This window comes from Chiloscyllium plagiosum, unplaced genomic scaffold, assembly GCF_037043375.1.
Source record: "Chiloscyllium plagiosum isolate Xiang-an unplaced genomic scaffold, Cpla_swu_hap1 HiC_scaffold_15, whole genome shotgun sequence".
Lineage (NCBI taxonomy): Eukaryota > Metazoa > Chordata > Chondrichthyes > Orectolobiformes > Hemiscylliidae > Chiloscyllium > Chiloscyllium plagiosum.
In genome coordinates this window covers 24,120,506-24,133,984 of record NW_028270153.1, presented here as the reverse complement: position 1 = coordinate 24,133,984, position 13,479 = coordinate 24,120,506, and the positions used below count along the sequence as shown (strand labels likewise).

The following is a 13,479-nucleotide window of genomic DNA, read 5'->3' as shown; positions in this document are numbered from 1 at the left end:
GTATTTTTCACTGTATAATTTCAGTTACATCACACTGTAAACTTTTGCTATAAATTTTGTGTCTTACAATTGTGTCCTCCACAACCACCTGATGAAGGAGCAGCGCTCCGAAAGCTAGTGCTTCCAATTAAACCTGTTGGACTATAACCTGGTGATGTGAGATTTTTTAACTTTGTACACCCCCGCCCCTCCAAACCTCAAAAGGGTTTTAGAGACAGAACCTTCATCTCATTTAAAAAAAAACTTGGGCATGAAATGGAAGGTTGTAACCTACAAGGCTTCGAATCAAGAGCTGGAAAACATAACGGTGGTTCAATGATCTCCTGCCCCGCTGTAAATCTCTATGAACCCCAGGGTATTTTAACCCCGCTCAGCCAATGCAAAACAAACTGGAGTTGGGGTTATTCTGAGAGAGGGAGAGTGGGCGTTACTTCCGGTTGTCAAGGGGGCTGAATGAGCTGCAGCTTCCTGGGAAAGGCGAAGTGCAGATGGTGAGTGGGAAAGGCCGATCAAAACAGAGTTTCCATTGAGAGCGAGAGCTCAGGCTTTTGGGAGCTGGATCCCTTTGTGGGCTGCCTTTACGGTGCACTTTCCTCTCCAGTGACCTGGAGCCCTGAGGCCGTAAGCAGTTGCTACATTGTTGCCAAGCTGGCTACTCTGTTACAGTCTTTAACCAGGGCCGGCGGCTCAGGCTCAGCCGGGCTCAAACACTTTAAAATGTTGCAGTTTAGGGTGAACGATGCAAAGAAATCAAGGTTTTTCTTTGGCCGTGCAATTTAAATTCATGTTTCAGAAGGGGGTGAAGCTCCAGTTCAAAAATGGGTTGTGTATTTCAACGGGTGGGTACAAGGCCTTAAAAGGCTTAAAATCATCACAGTCATGTTCGAAATGATCGAGCAACAGTTTGGAACCGACTTGAGACACTTGGATTATTTATAATAGAATAGAAAAGTTAACTGGAAGTAATGAAACGTTTTGATTGAAAAGGGAAGAGCAATGAACAAATGAAGGGCTATCGATTTAAATTGTCAGGAATAGTTAGGTTGCCGTTCAGAGAAATGCCTTTATTAAGCAGATTTTAGAGCCTGCATTCTTTGCTGGAGGAACCAGATGAGGAAATACTTTTTGAGGAAAAGCTAGCGATGGATGTGAATTGTTGAAGGACATAGAGCTAGGGTGGTTCGTGTATGGGAATGAGCTGCCAGAGGAAGAGGTGGAGGCCGGTATAATTACAAAATTTAAAAGGCATCTGGATGGGTAAATGAATAGGAAGGGTTTAGAGGAATATGGGCCAAATGCTAGCAAATGGGACTAGATTAGTTTAGGATATCTGGTTGGTATGGACGAGTTGGACCAAAGGGTCTGTTGCTGTACTGTACATCTCTGTGACTCTACTGAGTAAGAGATTGGCCATTTATTTTAATTTGTAACAAAGAACCATCACGGTCAGGATGGACCAATGGCCGTTATAAGCTACTTCTTCCTTTTTGATTGCAATCGATCATAAATTGCCAACATCAGCATTAGGATTTATCAACAAAAGCAGGGTCAACAGACTTCAAAAAAAAAGCAAATGACTGAACATGCTGGAGATCTTAAATAAAGATAAAATGCCCTGGAAGAACTCAGCAGGTCTGGCAGCATCTCTGAAGCAAATAAAACAGTTACCATTTCAAATCTGATGTGTCCTCTTCTAGACTTTCTCCAGCATTTTCTACTTTTATTTCAGATTTCTGGCATCCACAATATTTTGCTTTTATTGGCTCCATCTGTACAGTGTTTGTGGCCTTAGGTGGTGAAGAGGGAGGAGGTATAGGGGCAGCTGTTACACCTTCTGAAAAGTTCATTATGAGGAGGTATTAAGAGTGGATCAGAATGTCACAGAGGCAATAGTTCATGCAGTATGCTGACAAGAGGGGAGAGGAAGGGAAGATGCTTTTTGTGGAATCCTGCTGAAGGTAGACAAAATGGTGGAGGATGATCATTTACCAGGATACAAGACAGATTAAAAAACAAGAGATTAATTCTGGAAAGTGTATATTTATTCTGCCAATATATTTAAAGTTGTATTATTTCTTTCCAGATATAACTTATCATTGTAATTAATTTACCCTGTGTTGTAGCATATTGTATCTGTTCCCCACCTGCCCTTCTTAAAATATATTTTAGTATGACTTAATTTTTAACATTAATGCTCACATATTTTGGTGTAAATTCAGAGGCTGTGTTCTGATCTGACTCTCGATCAGTGTCTCTTATCACTTTGATTTTGCCCACCTAGATTTTAGAGCTTGCATTCTTTGCTGGAGGAATCAGTTGAGGAAATGCTTCTTGAGCAAAAGTTAGTGATGGATGTGAGTTGTTGGGTGATGTGGAGCTAAGGTGGTGTGTGTATGGAATGAGCTGCCAGAGGAAGAGGTGGAGGTTAGTACAATTACAGCATTTAAAAGGCATCTGGATGGGTAAATGAATAGGAAGAATTTAAAGGAATATGGGTCAAATACTGGCAAATGGGACTAGATTAAGTTAGGATATCTGGTTGGCATGGACGAGTTGGACCAAAGGGTCTGTTTCTGTGTTGCACATCTCTGTGACTCTACTGAGTAAGAGATTGGTCATTTGTTTTAAGTTGTAACAAAGCCCATCACCCCCACCCTCCTCTAGCTTATCTCTCCATGCTTCAGGCTCACTGTCTTTATTCCTGATGAAGGGCCTTTGCCCGAAACGCCAATTTCGAAGCTCCTTGTGTGCTGCCTGAACTGCTGTGCTCTTCCACCACCACTAATCCAGAATCTGGTTTCCAGCATCTGCAGTCATTGTTTTTACCTCATTGATTTTAACCATACTGTGAATCCTCTTGCAAGGATGCCTGCCTTGAAGAAGTTTTCCTCCTCTCTCTACAAGAATCTCAGGGAGTCCCTCTCTCACTGCAACTCCCAGGTCATTTTCTCTGCCCTGAAGCTACTCTATGCTACTTTCTCCCCACCCCCACCCTCCTCTAGCTTATCTCTCTAATGCTTCAGGCTCACTGCCTTTATTCCTGATGAAGGGCTTTTGCCCGAAACGTCGATTTCGAAGCTCCTTGGATGCTGCCTGAACTGCTGTCCTCTTCCAGCACCACTAATCCAGAACAATGGCTATTGTAGGCTACTTCTTCCCTTTTGGAAGGAAAAAGGTCTTTCTGCTGCTTAAAAATGTTTAGCCATACAGTAAGATCAATGCTGATGTTGAGCTTAGCTTTCTTTATCTGCTTTGGCTAATTTGGCTTCATTTTTCTTCATACACTTGGCTCTCAATAATCTATTGATCTCAGATTTAAGACAAGAAAATGGGATTGCAGAAGAGCAAAGCCACATGATGCCTAAATGATAATACTTTTGTACTTCTAGCTCATATTTTGCATAAAATGTGTGAATAGATTTTACAAATAAGTGTTCTTCAGTATTCCAGATATTTGTGTTCTGTGACTGCGAAGCTGAACCCTTTAAGAGGTTCAGTCTTGCAAAAGAGGCTTCAAGCAAATTTAGATACCACAACCTGCTTTGAAGACTCCGCTCATGTTGATTGCTGTGATAGATTCTATAACAGCAGCTAAGACAATCCATAACATTCTAAAATAGTTGACAAATTCTTTAAAAACAATTAATTAATGTCACCCAATGTCATTGGATCGTCTGAAACATTCCAGGATCTGATCCACATCTTCACCAAAAGCTAATCAGTTTTTCCGTGGCTGATATCCTGAGTACTGAGTTTCATTTACATCTGGCTAGTACAGGGTGAAAACATTATCTCTTCCCATTTTCAGCTTTGGAGGTACTTATTAATAAAATCTACTGATTTTAATGGGGTTAATTTCTGCTAATTTTGTGGAGAGAGGGTTCCCAATTTCTCCTCTTGATTAGCTGGCTTCAATTTTAAGATCCTAATTTACTTAAGGGGATCAACGTTTTTTGGGAAGAATGCAGGAGAATGGGGTTGAGAAATGTATGATCAAATGGTGGAGCAGACTTAATGGGCCGAATGGCCCAATTCTGTTCCTGAATATCATTGTTTTATAACCACTATGCCACTTCCTCCTATTATCCATTAACCATTCTCAGATACATATTCATTATCTTTATACACTTGTACAGTTTAGTCAAACACCTAACCAGCTAAAAACATTTGCTTATTTCCATGATCTTCAGTTTCACCTTATAACTCTTTTGGGAGAACAGTATCAATTATCATCTGGATGTCTATGTGAGCCACATTCATTGGTATTCGCCCATCTACATTTCAGACTTCTTCCCCCCCAAAAAAATCAGTTAGATTCTTGACCTGGGCTTTACAACAGCATATAGATTTGAAAGCTTTTAGGATAAATAACAATGCCATGGACGAATTGTAACAAAGGTTCGCCAGGCTTGTTCCTGAGATGGTGGGACTGACCTGTGAAGAAAGATTGGGCCAACTGGACCTGTATTCTTTCAAGTTTCAAAGAATGAGAGATGATCTCATTAAAACTTTGAAAATATTTAAAGGGGTAAATAAGGTAGTCCCAGGAAAGGTGCCTCCCCTGACTGGAGGGTCGAGAACCAGGGGATGCAATTGTAAAAGAAAATAGGGTTCACGATGAGGAGAATTTTCAGAGAGGCTTGTGGGGGCTCAGTCTTTGTATCTGTTAAAGGTGGAGATTGATATATCTCTGATTACCGATGGGATACAGGATTATGGGAATGAGGTGGATAAAAGATATTGAAGATTTTGATCAGCAATGATTGTATTGAATAAAGGGGCAGAATCAGTGAGTTAAATGGCCTGCATATATTCCTATGTTGGCTCTTCAAATAAGCTGAAATTTCATTTAATGCACATGCCTAAGTTATAGGTTCTAATAACATCCCCAGTGCAGATCTTAGACCAACAGCTCTGTAATTTTCTGGTCTTTCTCTCCCTCTCCCCTTTCTCAAATATTGGAGTTACATTTGCCTTTTGAAATTACCTGCAGTTAATTTGCCCAATCCCACTGCTGCCACCTACAAGATGTGAAGGGTTAAAATTTAACACCAGACAGATGAGATTTGTGTTTATTAATGAAACATGTGTTGGTGTGGTGCTGTCTACTGGTTAACCTTGAATGAAGTCTCTTGATTTCAAACCAGTGGTCAAAATGTAAAAATCAGTCTTTGGTATAATTTTCCAATCAGTTGTGAATTTTATTTCAATGTACACTGAATGTGTTTCCAGTGCAGACTTATAAAAAAAAAAGGATGTATATGAAATATTTCTACAATGTATTTGGGTTACCATTGTTTTGGACACCAATCACTGACATGAATGAGCTTTCTTGACATGGCAATTTGTCAAGAAATGTCTTCAATGTGCAAATTTGCAGCTTTTGTTCTCCTGTTAACATCCTGCCTTGATAACATCGATATAGGTTAGCAGCAAATGCAAAAACTTTTAGATTGAATGGTGAACTGACATCTTTGTTGATCCGTGGACCTGAGAAATGATGTCCAGTCATTGTGCAAATCAAGACACTGCTATCTATAATCGTGCCTTACAGTATATCTCGTCAATAATTTTAATGTTTCTGTTTCACACAAACTCCAGAACTATGTTGTAAATGTGGAGCTATAAGCTGCAACAAAAATAGAAATTGCTGGAAAAGCTCAGCAGGTCTGGGAGCATCTATGGAGAGAAATCCGAGTTTACGTTTCAGGTTGAGTGATCCTTCTCAGAACCGTTGTAAGCTGACCTGACTGGGACAAAATGAAGTGAAACTCTGTCTTGCATGCAATTGTCTGACATAATTTTAGTTTAACAATAAACTAAACTGTGGTAAAATATCAGGTCATTACTTGGAATTCCAAAAGTAACTTTATGTGGAGCATGAAGTTCATCACATATGCTTCCAGCAAGGCAGTAGAATTCAAGATTCCCTTAAACTTTGCAAATTTAAGCTTGGACTGTAATTATTGAACCTATCCTGGATGCTGCAGTTTGAAGTTATCTTTGACTGCTTTAGGAGACATAGAAGCTGAGTGTTATTGTATAATGAGCATATGCATTTATATACTTTTTAATGTAACATAACACTCACCAAGGTATTTACAAAATAGCAAAACTGGGTGACAAAAGGTAATAAAATCAATGCAAACATCTTGAAATTTATTTTTAAAATCCCGAGGCAAGCTTTGCTCAGCAAGGTTACAGTTATTTCAAATAACTGAAAACATTGAAAATACTGAAACACAGTAGCATGCAGGGTCAGACAATCCACGTTATTTTTTTTTCCGGTCTGAGGCCTTTTATCAGAGCTTTTTTATTTTATATGGAATTTTAACAGTTTCTCCTTCCGCAGACATTTCTCGATCCAGTGGGTATTTCCAGCATTTTGTAACTTTTTATTTCAACTTTCCAGCGTCTGAAGCACTTTTGTATTAGTCAGAGAAATGTACAGCACAGAAACAGACTCTTTGGTCCAACTCGTCCATGCTGACCAGTTATCCCAACTCAATCTAATCCCACCTGCCAGTACCTGGCCCATATCCCTCCAAACCCTTCCTATTCACATACCCATCAAAATGCCTTTTAAATGTTGCAATTGTACCAGCCTCCACCACATCCTCTGGCAGCTCATTCCATACACACACACACCACCCTCTGTGTGGAAAAAGTTGCCCCGTAGGTCTCTTTTATATCTTTCCCCTCTCACGCTAAACCTATGCCCTCTAGTTCTGGACTCCCTGACCCCAGGGAAAAGCCTTTGCCCATTTACCCTATCCATGCCCCTCATAATTTTGTAAGCCTCTATAAGGTCACCCCTCAGTCTCTGACACTCCAGAAAAAACAGCCCCAGTCTGTTCAGCCTCTACCTATAGCTCAAATCCTCCAACCCTGGCAACATCCTTGTAAATATTTTCTGAACCCTTTCAAGTTTCACAACATCTTTCCAATCATCTTTTCATCACGCAATATTCCAACAGTGGCCTAACCAATGTCCTGTACAGCCACAACATGACCTCCCACCTCCTGTACTCAATACCCTGACCAATAAAGGAAAGCATACCAAACGCCTTCTTCACTATCCTATCTACCTGCGACTCTACTTTCATGGCGCTATGAACCTGCACTCCAAGGTTTGCATTCCCTAAATGCAGCACCTCACATTTATCTGAATTAAACTCCATCTGCCACATCTCAGCCCATTGGCCCATCCGATCAAGATCCTGTTGTAATCAGAGGTAACCTTTTTCGCTGTCCATTACACCTCCAATTTTGGTGTCATCTGCAAACTTACTAACTGTACCTCTTACGCTCGCATCCAAATCATTTATATAAATGACGAAAAGTAGAGGACCCAGAATGATCCTTGTGGCACTCCACTGTTCACAGGCCTCCAGTCTGAAAAACAACCCTCCACCCTATCCTCTGTCTTCTACCTTTGAGCAAGTTCTGTATCCAAATGGCTAGTTCTCCCTGTATTCTGTGAGATCTAACCTTGCTAACCAGTCTCCCATGCCTTACTGAAGTCCATATTGGTCACATCTACTGCTCTGCCCTCATCAATCCTCTTTGTTACTTCTTCAAAAAAACTCAATCAAGTTTGTGAGACATGATTTCCCATGCACAAAGCCATGTTGACTATCCCTAATCAGTCTTTGCCTTTCCAAATACATGTACATCATGTCCCTCAGGATTCCCTCCAACAACTTGTCCACCACCAATGTCAGGTTCACTAGTCTATAGTTCCCTGGCTTGTCCTTACCACCCTTCTTAAACCTTAGCCAACATCCAGTCTTCCAGCACCTCACCTGTGACTATTGATGATACAAATATCTCAGCAAGAGCCCCAGCAATCACTTCCTTAGCTTCCCACAGAGTTCTAGGGTACACCTGATCAGGTCCTGGGGATTTATCCACCTTTATGCATTTCAAGACATCCAGCACTTCCTCCTCTGTAATATGGACATTTTTCAAGATGTCACCATCTATTTCCCTAATTTCTATATCTTCCATATCCTTTTCCACAGTAAATACTGATGCAAAATACTCATTTAGTATCTCCCCCATTTTCTGCAGCTCCACACAAAGGTCGCCTTGCTTATCTTTGAGGGGCCCTGTTCTATCCCTAGTTACCCTTTTGTCCTTAATGTATTGTAAAAACCCTTTGGATTCTCCTTAATTCTTTGCCAAAGCTATCTCCTGTCCCCTTTTTGCCCTCCTAATTTCCCTCTTCAGTATACTCCTATTTTCTCTCGATCTATCCTGTCTGTACCTGACACATGCTTCCTTCTTTTTCTTAACCAAATCCTCAATTTCTTTGGTCATCCAGCATTCCCTATACGTACCAGCCTTTCCTTTCGCCCTAACAGGAATATACTTTCTCTGGTTTCTCGTTATCTCATTTCTGAAGGCTTCCCATTTTCCAGCCGTCCCTTTACCTGTGAACATCTGCGTCCAATCAGCTCTTTAAAGTTCTTGCCTAATACCGTCAAAATTGGCCTTTCTCTAATTTAGAACTAATCCAATCCTGACTACAGTGATCACTTAGCACTTTGGGGTGACACAGTGGCTCAGTGGTTAGCACTACTGCCTCACAGCACCAGGCTCCCAGGTTTGATTCCAGCCTTGGGCGACTGTCTATGTGGAGTTTGCGCATTCTTCCCCTGTCTGCGTGGGTTTCCTACCACAGTCCAAAGATGTGCAGGTCAGGTGAGTTGGCCAGGCTAAATTGCCCATAGTGTTCGGTGCATTAGTCAGAGGGAAATGGGTCTGGGTGGGTTACTCTTCGGAGGGTCGGTGTGGACTGGTTGGGCCAAAGGACTTGTTTCCACACTATAGGGAATCTAATCTAGTTGTTTAAGATATTTTAATCCCTCCTACAATTTTTCTTAAATTTTGCTTTTTAGAGACTCATCATTTTGTAGCTTGCATTTCCCTTTAATGTGTTTATTGCTATTTTTAAAAGTCCCCTTTCCTGGAAGTTTTGTCTTTTCTTCGACCTTAATTTTATTCTAAATATTGTTTAAATAAAAGAAGGAATAAAACTATAATACTGGCAAATGAAGAAAGCCACCAATGTTTTAAAGGAAATGCTGCAGATTTGTTAAGTTTTAACTTTCATGAAAACCTTCAATATTTGTTTGAGAAATCTTCCCATTTTGTCCAAAACAATTTTCAACTTACTGAGGGTACATTTGTTACAGGATTTCTCTGTTTCTAGCCATTTATCTAGCCATTCTTTCTCTTTTTTATTATCACTTGGTTCCACTTTTTGATACATAATGTTCTCCTTTCTCTGTTACTTCAGATTATTAATGTATTAAGACAGATGGTGTGATACTTGGATGGGAACTGTTCATCCTGCTTTTTTGTTATTACGTTCATGGGTCTGTAGACTTGTAAGTAATCCCAATTTACAAATGAAAAGTAGTGTCATGCAGATTATATCTTGAAAAGAATACAAATAATTCACTATTGTCAATTTGAACTACCTATTTCTTCACAGATTGCACAGTGACTTGGCAGGCAAACCTGCTCATCTGCTGGTGTTCAGCTCCTGAACAACCATAGTTCCCTAAAGTACAATTTGATCGAAACATCTAAAAAGTACAGCATCAACTACCCATTAATTTCATACTAAAGCTGTGAATCTGAAAGTCTTCTCAGAGGAAACATTCATATTGAAGTTGTGGTAGAGGTGACATATTTGGCTTATCTACTGCCATCAAAAATGAGAGGATTGTGATTGGTGTCATTTTTGCACAATATCCAGATTTGGTTACAGAATAATTGACTTGAGATGTGATGGGCACTTTGTAATTGTACTTCCAACTTCTGAAAGTCAAAATATAAGTTTGTTTTCAATTAATTAACGTTTACATTTTAATTGTTTAAGCATGCTCCAGCTGGTTGAATTGATCATCTCTATGGCAAGGAGAAAGTGAGGACTGCAGATGCTGGAGATCAGAGCTGAAAAATGTGTTGCTGGAAAAGCTCAGCAAGTCAGGCAGCATCCAAGGAGCAGGAGAATCGACGTTTCTGGCATAAGCCCTTCTTCAGGAATGAGGAAGGTGTGCCAAGCAGGCTAAGATGAAAGGTAGGGAGGAGAGACTTGGGGGAGGGGCATTGGGAATGCGATAGGTGGAAGGAGGTTAAGGTGAGGGAGATAGGCCAGAGAGGGCGTGGGGCGGAGTGGTCGGGAAGAAGATTGCAGGTCAAGAAGGCGGTGCTGAGTCCGAGAATTGGGACTGAGATAAGGTGGGGGGAGGGGAAATGAGGAAGCTGGAGAAATCTGCATTCATCCCTTGTGGTTGGAGGGTTCCTAGGCGGAAGATGAGGCGCTCTTCCTCCAGGCGTCGTGTTGCTATGGTCTGCCGAAGGAGGAGGCCAAGGACCTGCATGTCCTGGGCGGAGTGGGAGGGGAGTTAAATTGTTCATCCACGGGGTGGTTGGGTTGGTTGGTGCAGGTGTCCCAGAGGTGTTCTCTGAAACATTCCGCAAGTAGGCAGCCTGTCTCCCCAATGTAGAGGAGGCCACATTGGGTGCAGCGGATGCAGTAAATGATGTGTGTGGAGGTGCAGGTGAATTTGTGACGGTTATGGAAGGGTCCCTTGGGGCCTTGGAGGGAAGTGAGGGGGGAGGTGTGGGCGCAAGTTTTGCATTTCTTGCGGTTGCAGGGGAGGTTGGGTTGGTGGGGGGGTGTGGACCTGACAAGGGAGTCGCAGAGGGAGTGGTCTTTCCGGAACACTGATAGGGGAGGGAAGGGAAATATATCCTTGGTGGTGGGGTCTGTTTGGAAGTGGCAGAAATGACGAAGGATGATACGATGTATCTGGAGGTTGGTGGGGTGGTAGGTGAGGACCAGTGGGGTTCTGTCCTGGTGGCGATTGGAGGGGCGGGGTTCAAGGGCGGAGGAGCGGGAAGTGGAGGAGATGTGGTGGAGAGCACCGTCAACTACGTCCGAGGGGAAATTGCGGTCTTTGAAGAAGGAGGCCATCTGGGTTGTTCGGTATTGGAATTGGTTCTCCTGGGAGCAGATGCGGCAGAGGCGAAGGTATTGGGAATATGGGTGATGTTTTTACAGGGAGCAGAGTGGGAGGAGGTGTAATCTAGGTTGCTGTGGGAGTTGGTTGGTTTATAGTAAACGTCCGTGTTGAGTCGGTCGCCTGAGATAGAAATGGAGAGGTCTAGGAACGGGAGGGAGGAGTTTGAGACGGTCCAGGTAAATTTGAGGTCAGGGTGGAAGGTGTTAGTAAAGTGGATGAATTGTTCAACCTCCTAGTGGGAGCACGGGGTAGCGCCGATACAGTCATCGATGTAGCGGTGGAAAAGGTGGGGGGTGGTGCCAACGTAGCTGCGGAAGATGGACTGTTCCACATATCCGACGAAGCGGCAGGCATAGCTGGGGCCCATGCGGGTGCCCATGGCTACTCCTTTGGTTTGGGGGAAGTGGGAGGATTGGAAAGAGAAGTTGTTCAGAGTGAGGACCAGTTCAGTCAGTCGATGGAGGGTGTCAGTGGAAGGGTACTGGTTGGGTTGGCGGGAAAGGAAGAAGCGGAGGGCTTTGAGGCCTTCGTGATGGGGGATGGAGTTTTATAGGGACTGGATGTCCACTGTGAAGATAAGGCCGGGAAGCGTGGGTGGTGTCCCGAACTGTCCTGTCCCCCTTAGTCCAAGAACTTCCCACCTACGTTCGGGACACCACCCTCGCCCTCCACCTCCTCCATGATTTTCGCTTCCCGGCCTTATCTTCACCGTGGACATCCAGTCCCTATACACCTCCATCCCCCATCACGAAGGCCTCAAAGCCCTCCGCTTCTTCCTTTCCCGCAAACCCAACCAGTACCCTTCCACTGACACCCTCCATCGACTGACTGAACTGGTCCTCACTCTGAACAACTTCTCTTTCCAATCCTCCCACTTCCCCCAAACCAAAGGAGTAGCCATGGGCCCCGGCTATGCCTGCCGCTTCGTTGGATATGTGGAACAGTCCATCTTCCGCAGCTACGTTGGCACCACCCCCCACCTTTTCCACCGCTACATCGATGACTGTATCGGCGCTACCCTGTGCTCCCACTAGGAGGTTGAACAATTCATCCACTTTACTAACACCTTCCACCCTGACCTCAAATTTACCTGGACCGTCTCAAACTCCTCCCTCCCGTTCCTAGACCTCTCCATTTCTATCTCAGGCGACCGACTCAACACGGACGTTTACTATAAACCAACCGACTCCCACAGCAACCTAGATTACACCTCCTCCCACCCTGCTCCCTGTAAAAACATCACCCATATTCCCAAAACCTTCGCCTCCGCCGCATCTGCTCCCAGGAGAACCAATTCCAATACCGAACAACCCAGATGGCCTCCTTCTTCAAAGACCGCAATTTCCCCTCGGACGTAGTTGACGGTGCTCTCCACCACATCTCCTCCACTTCCCGCTCCTCCGCCCTTGAACCCCGCCCCTCCAATCGCCACCAGGACAGAACCCCACTGGTCCTCACCTACCACCCCACCAACCTCCAGATACATCGTATCATCCTTCGTCATTTCTGCCACTTCCAAACAGACCCCACCACCAAGGATATATTTCCCTTCCCTCCCCTATCAGTGTTCCGGAAAGACCACTCCCTCTGCGACTCCCTTGTCAGGTCCACACCCCCCCACAAACCCAACTTCCCCTGCAACCGCAAGAAATGCAAAACTTGCGCCCACACCTCCCCCCTCACTTCCCTCCAAGGCCCCAAGGGACCCTTCCATAACCGTCACAAATTCACCTGCACCTCCACACACATCATTTACTGCATCCGCTGCACCCAATGTGGCCTCCTCTACATTGGGGAGACAGGCTGCCTACTTGCGGAATGTTTCAGAGAACACCTCTGGGACACCTGCACCAACCAGCCCAACCACCCCGTGGATGAACAATTTAACTCCCCTCCCACTCCGCCCAGGACATGCAGGTCCTTGGCCTCCTCCTTCGCCAGACCATGGCAACACGACGCCTGGAGGCAGAGCGCCTCATCTTCCGCCTAGGAACCCTCCAACCACAAGGGATGAATGCAGATTTCTCCAGCTTCCTCATTTCCCCTCCCCCCACCTTATCTCAGTCCCAATCCTCGGACTCAGCACCGCCCTCTTGACCTGCAATCTTCTTCCTGACTTCTCCGCCCCCACCCCCTTTCCGGCCTATCATCCTCACCTTAACCTCCTTCCACCTATCGCATTCCCAACGCCCCTCCCCCAAGTCCCTCCTCCTCACCTTTTATCTTAGCCTGCTTGGCACACCTTCCTCATTCCTGAAGAAGGGCTTATGCCCGAAACGTCGATTCTCCTGCTCCTTGAATGCTGCCTGACCTGCTGTGCTTTTCCAGCATCTCCATGGCAAGCAAGGTTACCCATGTAGCATAGTGGTAGTGTCCCTTCCTCTGGGCCAGGAGGCATGAGTTCAAGTTTCACTTACTCCAAAAATGTGTAATAACA

General features: G+C 44.1%; 1 protein-coding gene across 3 annotated transcripts in view; it reads left to right on the top strand.

The window, feature by feature from the left end:
- The first annotated feature begins 354 nt into the window (after window positions 1-354).
- manbal (mannosidase beta like) overlaps window positions 355-13,479 on the top strand; it is a 49,718-nt gene continuing 36,593 nt past the window's right edge. Inside the window, exon 1 of one of the 3 annotated variants that reach the window (XM_087994821.1) lies at window positions 355-491. Coding sequence is in view for 1 of the 3 variants with exons in the window: in XM_087994819.1 (XP_087850945.1) it covers window positions 10,087-10,093 (7 nt within the window). In the remaining 2 variants the exon portion in view is untranslated. The other 2 variants (XM_087994820.1, XM_087994819.1) reach the window with 2 other exon arrangements.